The sequence below is a fragment of the Esox lucius genome, chromosome 23 (assembly GCF_011004845.1).
Source record: "Esox lucius isolate fEsoLuc1 chromosome 23, fEsoLuc1.pri, whole genome shotgun sequence".
NCBI lineage: Eukaryota > Metazoa > Chordata > Actinopteri > Esociformes > Esocidae > Esox > Esox lucius.
Window position 1 is genome coordinate 1,994,451 of NC_047591.1, and position 18,752 is coordinate 2,013,202.

Consider the following 18,752-nt stretch of genomic DNA (forward strand, 5'->3'; position numbering starts at 1 on the left):
TGCGTTTTCTGTCCTCGCAATCTTGCAAGACCATTCTCGCAAGGACGCTTGGCAAGATCGTTCTTCTCAAGGACACAAGTACGTTCTTAGCGCACTTGGAACTGATAAACAGCCTTTTTTGTCAGTAACGTCTCAAAACACATGAACCCAATCAAATTAATTGCTTGGGAGGGTGCTCACGAGAGTAATGCCTTCAGTGTGACAATAGCTAGCTAAGTGAAGATGGCAGCAAAATTGCCAAATAAAGCACCATCGAAATCTGTGGGTGTTTGTGGTGAACCATATCAGTGTTTGAGAAACATAGATGATATAATAGGACCAGTATCGCTGAATTATGTTTTTTCTAAAGAGGTATGTGGCTCCTGTTGCAATCTTCTGCTAAAATATAAAAGAAGGGTGGATGAGTTAGAAAGAATTAGTGTTTTTTTAGGGAAAAAGATAATTCTAAATTTTCTTTGCTTTTTTTGATATGTTGGAACCACTTTTAGGAAATGTGTTCTCTCCAGTTATATAGTGAAACCATGCTTAGTTCCTCTTCAAAGCTCAGCGGCTGCTTTTTTTGAATAGCAAATATCTCTTACTGAGTGAGTAAGTGACTGACTGACAGACCCTTGTTAAATAACGTAGTGGTTAGAGAAGCAGACTTGTGAACTATAGGTCCCGAGTTCGTATCTCCTCGCAGGTGAAGCGACGTACGCATTGTGAATTATTCCGTATTGACGAAAACTTTGCTGTCTTAAACTGTATACGGTTATATTGCGACTGTTTCTAGCATGGAATAATCTTCCATGCTAGCATCTTCACTCTCGCTAGCAATTGCTCAATTCTTATGATTATTCCTAGGAAGTTAGTAGATACTAGTAAGCCTATTACTGGCTAATAAGCTGTTAAAACGGCCAGTGGCAAAAGCAATACAGTTCATAGACGCTATTTGTGGTGGAGGTAAACTTAATAAGAAACGTTAGTCAGTTTAACACAATCCTCAATGTAGACTAGCGACTGCTGAAACATGCAATGTCATGGTGTAGTGGTTAAAGACAGTGCCTCACAAGTTCGAATCTATTGAGAGCAACGACTTTTATTGATTATTTCTGGTAGATTCCATGATTCTCTCGTCTTTTCACTTGATGAAAAAGTTAGTTATCGTCGCCTTTATGGATAGTTATTGTATAAATGTCATTCACCAATGAAAGAAAAAAGTACATTGTTTTGCCATGAAAGGTGGTGTGGCCTCGCAAGACTAGTAAAACTCTTACAGTGTAAGCTTCAAATCAGAAAGTTGCTCTGAAAGAAGAAATCCTAGGCCACAAGTTAGGATTCTTAGCAACATGGTGGTGTTCAGTTTTATCCTATGATGCACACAAACTCCTGACAAGCCATTTGTCCAGGAGAAAAAAGGCACGGAATTACTGATAAAACATGAATTTGGAAACCTTTTCAAACACGGGGTCTGAAGAATAATTACTTTGGTATATTAGAAAAAGGAAATAAAAATACACTTCATCTTGATTCTTATGATACGTTTTTAATTCTTTTGTCTAGTACAAAAGCTTTTTTGCAATCTTATCTAGTGTAGGCTATTTGTAAAAAATACCTTGAGTTCAAAAACCTAAAATAATGTTGCTAAAAGATTCTCTTATATTCATTGAAAGCTTAGTGCTACTAATTATGGGCAAAAAAATTTAAACCATGAAGAATATGTATGTGTATGTGGTGCATCCGTTCTATTATCATCCTTGATATGATTCTACACTGTGATTAGAGTCCACTTATGGTGAATTTAATTAATTGGACATGATTTGGAAAGACACAAACCTTTCTACATAAGGTTCCACAGTTGAGAGTGCATGTCAGAGCAAAAACCATGCCATGAGGTCGAAGGAATTGTCTGTAAAGCTTTAACCAGGCATCACTCATCAATTGGCTAATCCCACCCCTATGGTGAAGCATAGTGGTAGCAGCATTATGCTCTGGGTAGGGCTGCACAGTTAATCGAAATATAATAGAAATTGCGATTTTGACATGGGCAATATCCAAATAGCCAATGTCTGCGATTTTCAGCTCCAAAAAGGCGAGTGCTATGGGCTTCACGCGAGGCAACAGGCATGCATCGTACGTCCGTAAATGTTTTTCTTGCGGTGCTGTAGTTATTTTAGTACATTACTTAAATACCTGGACTAATTTTGTTTAAATACTTGATGGTTTTTCAATATTAGTTTGAGTTAACACTGCAACTTAGTTAGCGAGTGGCACCAAAATGCCTTTGGAACATGTTTGTGAATGTCCTTGACCAGCCAGAGGGTGGGCTATAAACTCCCCCAAAACAGGTTGTAGCATCATACTCAAGAAGACCCAAGAAAGGTGTTATCGCTGCCAAAGGGGCTTCAAGAAAGTACTGAGTGAAGGCGTCTGAATACTTATGTAAGTGTGATATTTCTGTTTTTTAAATACATTTGCGAACCTTTCTAAAAGCGTGTTTTTTGCCAGACCGCATTAGTGGACTGATTGACTGATACTTTGCTGGCTACAAGCTTCAGTAGCTACATTATAGTAAGCCTAAAGTAAAACTGTTTACGGTTATGCTTAGATGGACGAACTGCAGCAACAAGAATCATTTCTGAATAATTCGGAGCCATCTAAAGTAATCTCTAATTTAATGTGTTTAATGTAGTGTTGCAATCCTGTTATACCTGTTGTTGGTAAATAAAACCGTTTACGCTTATATTGCCATGGACAAACTGTACCTACAAGGACTGTTTTGATTTACATAGTGTTGTTCACATAGCGTAGTGGTTGGCTATTCAGCTGTCACTGTTTTCTAAAGAAACAAACAGTAATCTCTTTCTAATTTAACATATATAACATACATTATTATACATAACAACGTAAACTAGCAGCAGTTCTAGAGAATGCTGAAATGGGAATATGGACAGTACGAATAAGAATCAAACCTCCCGTGCACCAGAGAGAATGGTCACACTGACAATGGCTCTGCATTTACTGTGTAGTTTTTTGCTTACTATTGTTTTTATTGTTTTTAATTTTGGTCATACATTGTGATCGACAAACACTTTTGAATATTTGTTCATCATTGAACATGAACTTTTACACTACTCACCGGAGCGACTGCTGCAATTCTTCTGCTCTGCTGCCGATCGGTTTACCAATACGCCGATGGAAGAGAACGAAGAGGGGCAAACGTGCCGGTGTCCTATGCAGATCTCGGATGAGATACTGCAATCCGCCATTACTGCCCATTCTACTCGCAAATGTTCAATCCTTGGACAATAAAATGGATGAACTACATGCATGTATTAACTTTCAACAGGATATTGCTGTGTGCTAGCATTCGTGGAATCATGGCTGGATCCTACGGTGCCAGACTTGTGCGTCACCCCTGCTGGCTTTTCTATCTACCGGAAGGACAGAATGTCAGAATCAGGTAAAAGTAAGGGCAGAAAGGGGTCTGCATTATGGTGAACTCTCGCTGGAGAATTGATGTTGCAGTGCTATCTACACATTGTTCACCAGACCTGGAGCTAGTGTCTGTAAAGAAATGTCCCTTCTACCTTCCACAGGAATTCGGCTCAGCTGTTACCAAAGCAGGCTATATATCCCTGCAAGCGGGTTAAACGCGCTCACTGGAAGTCCTATTTGGAGTAATAAATGGACTAGAGGACGCCCACCCTGAGGCAGCTGCTATTATTGTTGGCGATTTTAATGGAGCAGATATGAGGAAAGTTTTACCAAGATACCACCAGCACATCAATTTTCCTATCCATAGTTATCAGTCTATTGAACATTGATATTCGCAAATACTGAATGGTTACAAACCGCTCCTTCGCCCTGCATTCGGGAAGGCACAACACGCCTGCAGGGCGTTCAAAGCGGGAATTTGAACTGTCTGCTCCATTAATGCCCTACAGGACTGCTTTGAAACAATGGATTGGCAGGTATTCTGTGATGCAGCTAATGGGAACATTGATGAATACACAGACTCTGTCTCAGCATATATGTCAAAATGCATTGACAATGTCATCCCGAGGGTCAGTGTCAGGACCTTCCCCAACCAAAAGCCTGGGAAAATGGTCCCTAACCATGGCTTACTTTTAAGAAGTAAACCCTCTGGAGTCACCAGGGCCAGATGGCATTCCAGGCCGTGACCTCAGGGGGTGTGCTGACCTGTTTCCTCCATATTCAACTTTTCCTTGACTCTGTCTGCAGTCCTCTCCAACTTCAAACAGACCACCATCGTCCCTGTAATGAAGAAACCTATCATCACCTGCCTGAACGACTACTGCCCTGTAGCACTGACGTCCACCAGCATTAAGTGCTTCAAGTGGCTGGTCAGAACTCCACCCTTCCTGACACATTGGACCCCTTTCAATTCGCATACTGCCCCAATAGATCTACAGACAATGCGATCACCCTGACGACACACACTGCCCTCTACCACATGGAAAATGGCAACACAAGTGAGGATGCTTTTTGTGGACTACATCTCTGCATTCAACACTATTGTGCCCACAATTCTTGTTCCTTAGCTCAGGACCCTGGGACTTCATACCTCCCACTGCAATTGGATCCTGGACTTCCAGACAGGCAGACCCTAGGTAGTGAGAATGGGCAACCTGATTACTGGCTCGAAATGGCAAGAAACAAATAACTTTCTTCTGAAACTTATCAGTCTATTCTCTGAGAAATTAAGGCTATTCCATGCTAGGAACTGCCACGAAACTGAAGATCTCGTACAATGCTGTGTACTATTCCCCTCACAACATTCACAACTGAGTGGACAAATACATATGTTTTTTCAAGAAAATGTTTGGGATGTTGTCTTTTGATGTGGAGAAGTTGTCCTGTCCCCTTAGCAGAAAAACACTCCCAAAGCATAATGTTTCCACCTCCATGTTTGACGGTGGGGATGGTGTAGGCAGCATTCATCCTCCTCCAAACACAGCAAGTTGAGTGGATGCCAAAGAGCTCGATTTTGGTCTCATCTGACCACAACACTTTCACCCAGTTCTCCTCTGAATCATTCAGATGTTCACTGGCAAACTTCAGACGGGTACATGTGTTTCTTGAGCAGGGGGACCTTGCGGGTACTGCAGGAGTTCAGTCCTTCACAGCGTAGTGTGTTACCAATTTTTTTCTAGGTGACTATGGTTCCAGCTGCCTTGAGATCATTGACAAGATCCTCCTGTGTAGTTGGGCTGATTTCTCACCGTTCTCGTGATCATTGCTACTCCACAAGGTTCTTTGGTGTTTTTTCCATTTGCGAATAATCGCACCAACTGTTGGTGATGGTCTTGTAGCCCATTCCAACAATCTTGTCCCTGACATCCTTGGACAGCTCTTTGGTCTTGGCCATGGTGGAGAGTTTGTAATCTGATTGATTGATTGCTTCTGTGGACAGGTGTTTTTTATACAGGTAACAAGCTGAGGTTAGGAGCACTCCCTTTAAGAGTGTGCCCCTAATTTCAGCTCGTTACCTGTATAAAAGACACCTGGGAGCCATAAATCTTTCTGATTGAGAGGGGATCAAATACTTATTTCACTCATTAAAATCTATTTCAACAACGTTGTTGTGCCATGAAATGAAATAACTTTGGCAGTGTAATGTTCATCTTCAGTCTCGCTAGCAATATCTCAATTGTTATATATTATTCCAAGTAGTAAGTAGATACTAGTAGGCCTATTAGATGCTATTTGTGGTGGAAGTAAGCTTAATAAGAAACGTTAGTCAGTTGAACACAATGCGTAATGGTGTCTAGCTAAATATTCAAACTTTGCGTGATGTTAATGTGTGACAAAATGATCTGATGTCGAGATGCAATTTTATGAAAAGTAGTATGTCCCAATCGGTCCCCACAGTAATCTCTTTCTAATTTAAATGATTGAATGTAGTGGATTAACCCTGTTATACATGTTGTTGGTTTTGATATTTGCTGATGTAGGGAGCTAGTTTCAAGAACCGTGGAGTTTTACCAAATTGGTTCAACAATGCAGAACACTGGTGTAGTGGTTAAAGACACAGCCTGACATAGATGACCTTGGTTCGATTCCAGCGAGGGCACCGGCATTCATTCCTTCTAATCGCGGGCTGGCTGAACTAGGCTTGCCTTGTTCCTTTTCTTGTTCTTCTACTGGAGTGGCCTCTAAAGACTGATTGGTATATCTGCAAAATTCTTTGGTCACCGTTCAACTGACCATCCACTATAAAAACAATACTGTTTGAAACACTGTGAAATTTTTGTTTACACACACTATGTTTATGTGAGGTGGGAGGGTAGCGAGTGCGTAAAAGATGAGGAAAAAAACGAAAGTAACAATACAAACGAACAAAGAATAACGTCCCTTGGATTTAATAAAGAGAAAGAGCACCACATGGTCAAACTGACATGGACACAATAACCCGTGAGTTGCGGGTGAAAATGAGAAACCTAAATAGACTAATAGACATATTACTCACTCAACACAGGTGTGTGTGTGTGATGGGTGCGCTGCTGCCATCTGCTCCATCCGGCAGTTAGTACACCGGCGAGGTGGAACACTGGAGAGAGAGCACACACCGCCATGTGCAGCAGCCGTCACAGTTTACATACATTGGTGTAAAACAAGCTGATATTTTGGGTTCTGATTGGTTGCTACAGTAAAACTGAGGTCATGATGCATGTATACGTTATATTCTTTGAGAATCAATGACTAAATAATCATTAATTGGTCCAACAATTAATGTAGATACTCCAGATTTCCTGTTTCTTTGTTGTTGCCATTGTTTTTTTTACCTTACCCAGTGAGTGAGGAAATTAGTCTACACAATAACTGTGAGTGAAAACTGAGTGGGGGAAGGAAGTATTTGATACACTGATTTAGCAGGTTTTCCCACTTACAAAGCATGTAAAAGTAATATAAAAGTCTTTATCATAGGTACTCTTCAACTGTGAGTGACGGAATCTACAATCCAGAAAATCACATTGTAAGATTTTTAAATAATTAATTAGCATTTTATTGCATGACATAAGTATTTGATACATCAGAAAAGCAGAACTTAATATTTGGTACAGAAACCTTTGTTTGCAATTACAGAGATCATACGTTTCCTGTAGTTCTTGACTAGGTTTGCACACATTGCAGCAGGGATTTTGGCCCACTCCTCCATACAGACCTTCTCCAGATCCTTCAGGTTTCGGGTCTGTCGCTGAGCAATACGGACTTTCAGCTCCCTCCAAAGATTTTCTATTGGGTTCAGGTCTGGAGACTGGCTAGGCCACTCCAGGACCTTGAGATGCTTCTTACAGAGCCACTCCTTAGTTGCCCTGGCTGTGTGTTTCAGGTCGTTGTCATGCTGGAAGATCCAGCCACGACCCATCTTCAATGCTCTTACTGAGGGAAGGAGGTTGTTGGCCAAGATCTCGTGATACATGGCCCCATCCATCTTCCCCTCAATACGGTGCAGTCGTCCTGTCCCCTTTGCAGAAAAGCATCCCCAAAGAATGATGTTTCCACCTCCATGCTTCACGATTGGAATGGTGTTCTTGGGGTTGAACCTTGTAGTTCTGGGCTGATCCCTCACCTTCCTCATTATTATTGATGCCCCACGAGGTGAGATCTTGCATGGAGCCCCAGACCGAGGGAGATTGACCGTCATCTTGAACTTCTTCCATTTTCTAATAATTGCACCAACAGTTGTTGCCTTCTCAACAAGCTGCTTGCCTATTGTCCTGTAGCCCATCCCAGCCTTGTGCAGGTCTACAATTTTATCCCTGATGTCCTTACACATCTCTCTGGTCTTGGCCATTGTGGAGAGGTTGGAATCTGTTTGATTGAGTGTGTGGACAGATGTATTTTATACAGGTAACGAGTTCAAACAGGTGCAGTTAATACAGGTAATGAGTGGAGAACAGGAGGGCTTCATAAAGAAAAACAGGTCTGTGAGAGCCGAAATTTTTACTGGTTGGTAGGTGATCAAATACTTATGTCATGCAATAAAATGCAAATAAATTATTTAAAAATCATACAGTGTGATTTTCTGGATTTTTAGATTCCGCCTCTCACAGTTGAAGTGTACCTTTGATAAAAATGACAGACCTCTACATGCTTTGTAAGTAGGAAAACCTGCGAAATCAGCAGTGTGTCTATTAGATTCTTGTGGTTCTCCCGCTTCAATGGTCTGACATGTTTTTGAGAAAAAGTAATAAGTGAACCACAAGAATCTAATAGACATGTACAAAATAACTTACTTTGAAGAATAGTCCTGAGGAAAAGGTCCTTAAAGCTGGCCTTGTCTTCAGCTCGACATTCTCTTCAGTCATCCATTTAAAAAGTATTTAGTCAGCCACCAATTGTGCAAGTTCTCCCACTCAAAAAGATGAGAGAGGCCTGTAATTTCATTTCATCATAGGTACACTTCAACTGTCAGAGACAAATTGAGAAAAAAAAATCACATTGTAGGATTTTTTATGAATTTATTACATCTCTGAGGACCTCTCCTGGACCCTCAACACCTCAACCTTGGTCTAAGCGGTGTAACAGCGCCTGTACTTTTTGAGGAGGCTGAAGAAAGCCTGCCTGTCCACCAAGATCCTTGTGAACTTTTACCACTGCACAATCGAGAGCATTCTGTGACCCACCACTTACCTTACCCCCCACCCACCGCTCAGGGACCTTGTTGCACTTCTCCCCGGTACTACTCTGACACTTCCTTGCTATGCCTGATAATGGAAGTTTTCAGTTTTTAAAACTACGTGTATACTTGTAAAATTGTCTGCCCTCCTCTATTTGCACTTCTGGTTAGATGCTAACTACATTTCGCTGTACTGTACTTGTACTGTTCAATGACAATAAAGTTGAATCTAATCTAATTATCAGTCTTATTCACTTCATCTGTCAGTGGTCATAATGTTATGGCTGATCTGTGTATTTCAGAACATAAAAAGCTAGCTTGCTAAATTTTTCCAGGGTGTTTTTTTGCCATATAGGAAAAGCAACACAAGGAGAAAAAGGGAACAAATAAGTAAAAAGAGAGGTTGTGAAAGAGGGAGAGAGACAATTGACTTATCGTGCATATAATGACTGAGACTTGGTTTAAAATTACACTCAATTGTGCATGGTGGCATAAATTTAAATTCTGAGAAAGTTTTATTTTTCCCTTAAATATTGTAAGTATGCCCCTAATGCTACTATTAGCCATGGTTCTGGTAGACAGCTGCTTATTTTGTGGGATGTGAAATGGCATGTCATTACTTCACCAGCTTTGATCACATGAAGCCAATTCTAATGAAGCCAACTTCTGGATTATCTTGAAATTTGTATTTCATGCTGACACGTCACTGTTACTGAGAGACATTATTGTAAAGTTTAATGTGTGGGATGCACTAATTCTGTGGGATTCTTTGATTCTGTGTGGAAATTATATGGTGTGACGTGAGCGTGTATACACATTTGGATAACCATTGTTGATACTGAGGGAATTGTACAGTCTGCTCCATAATGTTTTACTTCATAGAAATGGGTTTAGGTTTGTTTTGCTGTACACAAGCATTCATGGAAAGCCTTTTATGTAATCTAGGCGTGAGGTTGCCATGGCTGTTAAAGCTCATGCCTTGGACCAAAGAAGTCTTTGTACCAGACAGTTAGGAGATACTAAATGCTGACATCCATGAGTATAATAGTGCTGTCTGGGCATAATTACACTTGTGCTCAAAACTTTGCATGCCCTTGGAGGTAATATATGTACCATTTGGAAAGAAATCATGAGTGGGCAGGCAAAACACGTCTGTTATTTCTTATGGGATTAACATTCAAATGTAGGTCATAACAGAATGGCACAATCATAAAACTAAAACATAGCAACAAAGAAAGAAATGTACTGACCCCTTTTCAAAAGTCTGCATACCCTGAGTTCTTAATACTGTGTATTGCCCCCTTTAGCATCAATGACAGCGTGCAGTCTTTAGTAATAATTGTCTATGAGGTCCCGAATTCTTGCTGGTGGAATAGCTGCCCATTCATGTGCCAGAAGCTGTGAGGCGTGCCAAGATGTTGTTGGGCATATTGTAACCAGGCTTTTTTCTGGCATTGGCACAGTAAAGGTTCTTTCTGGCAACTCGACCATGCAACTGATTTATGTAGAAGTACTGTTGTATTGTGCTCCTTGAAAATACCACACAGTCTTTTTCCAGAGCAGCCGGTATTTCTCCTGAGGTTACCTGTGGGTTTTTCTTTGTATCCCAAACAATTCTTCTGGCAGTTTTGGCTGAAATCTTTCTTGGTTTACCTGACATTGGCTTGGTATCAAGAGATCCCAATTAATAAGTGATTCAACAGTACTGACTAGCATTTGCAATGCTTTGGTAGTGATGGGCTGCTCAACACTCACGTTCGATACTGTTCCGATCTGTTCGACACTTGCTGCATCGAAACAATGTTCCGAGACGTGTGGTGCACTGACAACAACCTGGATTCAGAGAGATATATACAGATATCCAGCAAGATTGAGACATTTAGAGTAAATATTCCTATCCTGATTTGTCATTACTGCGAGACAGACAAGCATTTGATGCAAGATCAATGCAGCATCTTGAGTCAAACCTCGGTGTGGGTATTGTTATGGAAATTTTTAACTAAGGTGCATTTGAGAAATGTCTGTCTTTCCATTGGCTGGTATGAAAATCTTTACTTTGATTGTGACACAGAGGACTGTATAATATCAGAGGATTATAAGGTATTTGGGCCATGTCCTCCTGCCTAGACAAAGAAGGGTGTCAGTTCTCTGTTCCTTAGAAATGTGGTCCTTGGGGGGAGTAAGGTCAGTTGGCCCCTTTAGGTAAACACTACAGTAAACATTATGGCAGGAAGGATAAGGTGGGGGGATAGCCTGCCCTTTGGGTAAAACCTATGTGACACAAGACAGATGGGCAACAACTTACCACACCCCTTTTCTATGTAATATATACTGTTGAATGACATGAATCGAGTCAGAGGCTCCTCGGACGCTTATGTTTGTAAGCGTTTGACGCGTCTCTCTTCTTTGCAAATAATTAATAAAACTGTTAATTGTGCCAAGAGAATTTTGTCTCAGTTTCTTACTCCTTTAAGAGTGTCGATCGATGGAATTACCATCACAGTATTTCAGAAAGCAGGGTTAACATACCCTGAGTTAAAACCACATCTCTGGGTTGACTGACTCTGAGCTGTCAAACTCAAAGTTGACGGTTTCAGAACAGGTGGTAACAATTAGTTCAGTGAACTCTGAGTTAAGTTAACCCTGAGTAAAGCATGTGCACGAGGAGATAAAAAGCCCTCATCAATGGAACGCAGATAATGTGATTCATTATGGCAACAGGAAAAAAAGGTCTTGGACCCGTACTTCTCCCCAGTGTAGTTAGATATATTTATGAATGCACATGCAGAATATGAGTACAAATTCAAGAAAAAAGCAATACAGTAGCAGCAGCAAAATAATGTGAGCTAGCGTGGCAGAAAATTGCTGACCAAGACAATACATAAGTATTGAATGAAAGAAAAGTAAAGTCACATCTCGAGTGTTCCACTCATGAAATGTTTATATAATGTGTGTGTGGGTGTAATATCAATTTCCGAATACCACAGCGTTATTAAGAACAGTGACTTTCTTGTGACATGGCACACATCTATGTAGTAAGAATTAAGAAATATATAAAGCAAAAATATTGTAATAATATACATAACAATGTAAACTAGTAGCAATTTTAAGAGAGTAGGATGGGAAATATTAACAATATGGATAGAAGTATTGAATATTATAAATATAATGTGTAATATGCCTATGAAGGGTACATACAAATGAATATTCTAATGTACATTAAATGCACATAGAGAGACATGGTGTCTTTTTCATTTTGTGTTAAAAAAATATATTGGGCACAGCAACAGAAAAACAATAACAGTGGTTTTCCTTCTGAAAAGACCAAATGTTAATGCAAACCAAGTCGAAAGGAACACATACAAGGAGAGAAGAAAAACAGAAATCAAAAAGAATGTCTGAGATTATTCAGAACAGTAGACATGCAATTTAGAGCAAAGGGTGAAACAGTAATTTGCACTCTGCAGTTTGACATTTATCATCTGAGATCTGAGACCATTCCTTCATACAGAATCTCTCCAGATCTTTCAGAGTCACAATAACATGTTCTGGGACATTTTGTCTTTTTGCAGAAATGCCTCCTTGAAGATGTGAACTTTAACGTGACTTAATAACAGACTAGTATGCGAAGTGTAAATACGAATACAATTTAAAACTCAAACCCTTGTTTAACCAGGAAAATACAGGACATTTCCTGCAAGACATGATTGATTTCTTTTACAAAGGGCAACCATGGCATCCATGACAGAGACAATAAAATATGCATGGATTCTTGGAGTATTAAACACAGATGGCAGGTTTCAAGATAAAGAGTAGGACAAACTCAGGGTTAGTTGGATAAAACCTGCTACTAAGCAGGTTAGCTTCACGGAGTATGTTTCCATAGTAACTGACTCAGAGAAATGCTGAACTGGCACTTTGAAACCGTAAACCCAGAGTTGCCATCAACTCTGAGTCAACTAACTCTAGGTTTTTACTAAACCTGCTTTCTGAAATACCCCCGATATCATGAACACTCAATCACAAGACCTGCTGTAGTACCATTCACCTTCCTGTATTCTCTGTTGGGCCACATGACATGTCATACCTCTTATGAACCTGGAACCTGTGTAGTCACGTCACAAACAATTTACTGACTCAGGTTTTGATAACCAAGTGCAATATCAACATATTTGAATGAATGGCTTCGCTCTGTTGGAAGTTAGCGTAGTTGGTAGTAACCATAGACATTTTCAATAATCTTTGGCAGTGACTATTTCAGTATGCATTGTGGCCTTTACTGATCACCTTATTACCAATTTCAATAGGCTACTTCTGCCATTAAGGAAGTTCAGTGGTGGCACATTGGGTTGTGTCACAGACTATCCTGTGGAACACCATGAGTTCAACTCAAGCATTTGATTGCAAATGCGGCAAAGGCTGAAAAGAAAACGCAGGCTCGTCTTGTATAAAACAACTGTTCACAGATTACATTTACAAAGGGCAACCATGGCATCCATGACAGAGACAATGAAATATGCATAGATTCTTGGAGTATTGAACACTGTGTGAACTGTAGCAAAAACACACAGTGTAGTGAACAGAGTCAACAGACCAAATGCAAATGGCAAAGGATTTAGTATGTAATCAAGCGATTTTCCGTCTGCCGCGAAACATTCCTACATGTATACAGGTGAGTCTAAAGTTTGCTGACTAACTACCTAATTATTTTTCAGAAAGTTGTCCTTTGCATTGCTAGTTATCTAGCTCAGGGGTTCCCAAACTTTTGTGGCCGATGACCCCATTTCAATATCTAAAAATGATTGTGGCCCCAACCATGTGAAGAAAAATTATATAATTGTTGTTTTTTTTATTTGAGGCTATGAGTCAATTGTAAAACATTCTCACTCGACCTCGTTTTCAAATTAGGTGACCCCACGTGACCCCTAGTTTGGGAACCTCTGATCTAGCTATACTGTAGCTAGTTACGTAACTGTTGAAGTTAACTAGCTAGGTAACAACATTAACTTACCAACTAGCTAACATTTCCTGGTTTCTTGCTTGTTTGTTGGGTAGCTAGCTTTTCTTCACAAAGTGAGCAAGTCAGTTAGCTTGATAATAAGCTACCTTATTGACCGGTCATTCATCCAGGTGTGTGTATGATTATGCCTAGCTATTAGGTTTGCATTGTCTTCACAAAAGTGAGGAGGTCAGTTTGATAAGCTATCTGATTAACTGGTCATTCACCCAGGTGTGTGTGAGTATGCGTAGCAATTATGTTTGCATTGTCTTCACAAAAGTGAGCAAGTCATTTTGATAAGCTACCTGATTCTCACGTGTGTGTGAGATTATGCGTAGTCTTTTTCCTTATCTGTCTTTTTCTCTTGAATTTCTTTCAGCATCAGCAGGACATATCTCACTTTTCTCCACCAGTCCTACAAGGTGAATTGTACATTGCCCCCAACCAGCGTTTAACATGAAGCAGGAGGACATACAGCGAGTTGTGGACTTCATAAACTATGCAGAAGATAATGCAATAGTGTTGCCAAGATGCCATGCGGGACACAGAGACTTAGGTGGAAAGCTGCTGTCAACACATGACAAAAGCAGCAGTCTGGCATCTCTACAAGGAGGCAATGAGAAAACTTGGTATGCAAAGCTTAAACACATCTTGATTGTTTTGTTGGAAAAATCATCTTTGATTTTGCTCAACAGGTAAGCAATACATGGCAAGCAGACACACTCATACTCATGTGTGCCACCTCTGTTAGTCACTATTATCAAGTTTGGTTTTTCTAAAGTTTTGCTGTTTTGCAGGTGCACTATCCTTCTGACCCTCACCAGCCTGGTCCCATCTACTTCTTAACTCCAAGCAATTATGGTTTGTTTGGCATCTGCTGTGAAGGAATACCACAACGGGTGAACTATTTGATTGATGAAGGAATGTCACCTAGTAAAGGTAGCAGCGCAGTCCTCAACTGTGTGCACCATTTATTCACTAACTATGGAGTTGGGGAAACGTGTGTACCTGCATTGTGACAACTGCAGTGGCCAAAACAAGAACAAGTTTGTGCTGTGGTATTGTGCCTGGCAGGCAATGCACAAGCTCCACCACAATCTGGATCTCCACTTTTTGATTGCAGGCCTCACCAAGTTTGTCCCTGACTGTTGTTTTGGACTCATCATGCAGCACTTCCAAAAGACCAGACTGAACACTGTCTGACATTGCTGGTGTGGTGAATGACAGCATCGTGACAGGGGTAAACATGCCACAGCTGGTTGGACTGGAGGATGGTACACTGTGCTGGTGGAATGTTATGACAGGAAAAAACAGCTGACTCCAACTGAAACCTCTGCCACAGATCAAGCAGTACCAGCGCTTTAGGTTATCAGTCATTGCATCATTTTAGCTTATTGTTATTATCTAAATGTTATAGCTGGTAGGCAATGTTCCAATATTTTGTCTATTTTCTTGTTTTACAGATTTGATGCTCAGGAACTTGGTGTTGTGGTTGCCAAGCAGAATCCAGACTCAGTCGAGACCCGATTCCAGATGCTGCATAACTCTGGCATTCTTCCTCCCAGAGATGGCCTGCCTGTACAAGCACCACCTGGACTGGACACAGCTCGAGAAACCTATCTTTTGAGATGAAGAGGCCATGGACATCACTTGCCCTCGACCAAAATCAAGGGCAGGACAGAAACAAGCACTCAGAATATAGATCCCCTTGCTGATCTCGCCAGTAGTTTATCATAGTTTATTTCCTACAGCAGTAGGCCTCATGAACATACCCCCGAAGCCAAACTGAGTATAACCCCTCCCCAACCCTCAAATCTTGCACCTTATATATTTTTTTGTAATTTATTAATGCTCAGTCCACTATTCTTATTTGTTTATTTTATATTGTGGACATTGTTTTGCACTAACGGACTAGAACAAATTCCTTGTTTGTTGTGAAAATTACTCTTTCTGATTTTGTTTTGATGCGCGCTGTGGACAACCCAGTCCATCAGAACTGTAAGACTGCTAAATGGCTCAGTGGCTGTCCATTTGCACTCAAACATTCTGAACTAACATTGCTGCTAAGCCACTTTACCTTTCGCTGTACTGTTTCTATGTGATGTATCAAGTGCATGTGAAAACAATTACATTTTATTTGGTTTGATAACTTGTGTGTTTTTTTGTTTTTTTTTAGACCAACTAGACCAGTTTAGCCCAAGGCCAGAGTGCCCTCATTTGAATACTTAAATTGCTGGGTGGAATTAAGTTCTAAGAGGGTGTGAACTACACTGAATGGGCGTAAACAAAGACTAGCTCTCTGGCAAGTGTGAACCTTTCAAGGCTTTTTTCTCAGAACTAAGTAGAGCAGATTATCAACATTTGAAGCAGCATATATTTCCCATAACTTTATCAAACAGTACTTTATGATATATCATTACAAAGCTCTGAGGCTGGACCTTTATAAAATGCAATAAAAAGCCAGACTCAAATTTCCAACCAGGGCCCAGTTTAATTTTCAAGGGAGAGGTGGTTTTGATTTAATATCTGCTTGGAGTTGGAGTGTTTTTCTGCCAGGGCCTTTAGCCAATGATCCACCCCTATACTTCACAGTCAAGATTAGGTACTTTTCTGCATGGCATCTTATCATTGTTTTGGAGACTTTCTGACTATTGTCTGATTCTTGAGCTGTGCGATTCTTTGTCCACTCGATCCATCCTCCTCACTGTGCATGAGGTCAATAAAGGAGCACATCATCTTCCAGGCTAATTGTTAACATCTCCAGTTGCTTTAACATCTCTGTTAAAGCAACTGGAGATGCACTGATAGTGGAATTTTCAATGGTTGTTATTTTCTTATAGCCATTTCCTGATTTAAGTAGCTCAACAATCTTTTGTCACACATCAGTACTGTATTCTCAGATCTTTTCCATGATGATGGATGACAATGAGAATTTGGCTTGTGTGTGACCTGATATTTATATCCTAGTGAAATCAAAATTCATGGCTTTAAAATGTAAGTGTTCATAATCATTCAGGTAAAAGTAAATATACTTCAGTTTGATTTTACTTATAAGAATTTATTGGAGTGCCAATACCACATGCTAAATTTCACATTTCTTTTTTTCAATAATTTTACTTCAATTAAAGGTTTGATTTCTGTGAATATTTTGAATGAAAAAACAAAAGAATAAACAGTAAAGACAGCCTGTTTTGCTCATATTTACCAAGGGTGCCAATATTGGTGTGGGGTACTCTATGTCTACCTATTTAAGCATAATATCCATGGAATTATCTACTTGCAACTTGCTTTTCTTTCACTGGTTCAATTCTGATTGTTCAAATGAGAGCAAATCCCCTACACTTGATCACTTGATTTTAAAAATGATATGTGACGGACTATGTACATCTGAGGAAAGCCAAGTTAACCACTTGCAAGAAATGGAACCGACATGCCACTGTTCCCTAAGCTTCTTATATCTAAAGGAAGTGTAGACATGGCAAAAGCATGAATCCTGGTGCATTTCGGTTGACAAGCGTGTACAGCTATTTGCTGCAGGGGAGTAAAAGCAGGGGTAGAGGGCATAACAACAGCTACTTCACAAGCAAGGGTAGAAGACCTATCAACACAAACGTCACAAGGTATTTGTAATACACTTGACCTTTTCAAGCTTTAAGGGATTCCCACTAATTAACTTTGTGAATGTAGTAGACTTATAATATACAGCTCCGGAATCTTTTTTGGGACCACTGCACCTTTTTCTTTCCTTTCCAAAAAAGTCGAAAAGGAAGGTTTAGAGTGAGGAAGAGTTAAAATTGAGAGACCACTGCAAATTGAACCCTTCTGTTCCTCACTCAAAACTTTCCTTATCAACTTTCTTTGGAAAGGAAACAAAAAGGTGCAGTGATCTCTTAATTTTTTCCAGAGCTATATACTTGGATAAACAGAATTGAGCCCCTCTCTCTTCTGGTGTCCCCTCACTCCTCTCTCCTGCTCCCCCTTTCAGGTACCAGTCTCCTTCAGGAGGTGGTGTATCTGGTGAGTCAGGGAGCTGACCCAGATGAAATTGGTCTGATGAACATTGACGAACAGCTACCTGTTCTGGAATACCCTCAGCCTGGCCTAGACATCATACAGGTACACAAATACTATTTAGGAATGTTACTAAAACAGAGTCACAGTGGGGCAAAAAAGTATTTAGTCAGCCACCAATTGTGCATATACCCTTTGTTGGCAATGACAGAGGTCAAAAGTTTTCTGTAAGTATTCACAAGGTTTTCACACACTGTTGCTGATATTTTGGCCCATTCCTCCATGCAGATCTCCTCTAGAGCAGTGGTGTTTTGGGGCTGTCGCTGGGCAACACAGACTTTCAACTCCCTCCAAAGATTTTATATGGGGTTGAGATCTGGTAACTGGCTAGGCCACTCCAGGACCTTGAAATGCTTCTTACGAAGCCACTCCTTCATTGCCCGGGCGGTGTGTTTGGGATCATTGTAATGCTGAAAGACCCAGCCACGTTTCATCTTCAATGCCCTTGCTGATGGAAGGAGGTTTTCACTCACAATCTCACGATACATGGCCCCATTCATTCTTTCCTTTACACAGATCAGTCATCCTGGTCCCTTTGCAGAAAAACAGCCCCAAAGCATGATGTTTCCACCCCCATGCTTCACAGTAGGTATGGTGTTCTTTGGATGCAACTCAGCATTCTTTCTCCTCCAAACACGACGAGTTGAGTTTATACCAAAAAGTTCTATTTTGGTTTCATCTGACATTCTCCCAATCCTCTTCTGGACCATCCAAATGCTCTCTAGCAAACCTCAGACGGGCCTGGACATGTACAGGCTTAAGCAGGGGGACACGTCTGGCACTGCAGGATTTGAGTCCCTGGTGGCGTAGTGTGTTACTGATGGTAGCCTTTGTTACTTTGGTCCCAGCTCTCTGCAGGTCATTCACTAGATCCCCCTCATGTGGTTCTGGGATTTTTGCTCACCGTTCTTGTGATCATGTGAGATCCTGCTTGGAGCCCCGGATCGAGGGAGATTATCAGTGTCTTCCATTTTTTTATAATTGCTCCCACAGTAATTTCTTCACACCAAGCTGCTTACCTATTGCAGATTCAGTCTTCCCAGCCTGGTGCAGGTC

The 18,752-nt window shown here is 40.6% G+C and overlaps 1 protein-coding gene across 1 annotated transcript in view; it reads left to right on the forward strand.

The window, feature by feature from the left end:
* Positions 1–18,752, forward strand: part of sult4a1 (sulfotransferase family 4A, member 1) — a 40,850-nt gene that overhangs the window by 1,984 nt on the left and 20,114 nt on the right. The window contains exon 2 of the mRNA XM_010866606.4: positions 17,611–17,741. Coding sequence (XP_010864908.1) covers positions 17,611–17,741 — 131 coding nt within the window. The remainder of the gene's footprint in view (positions 1–17,610; positions 17,742–18,752) is intronic.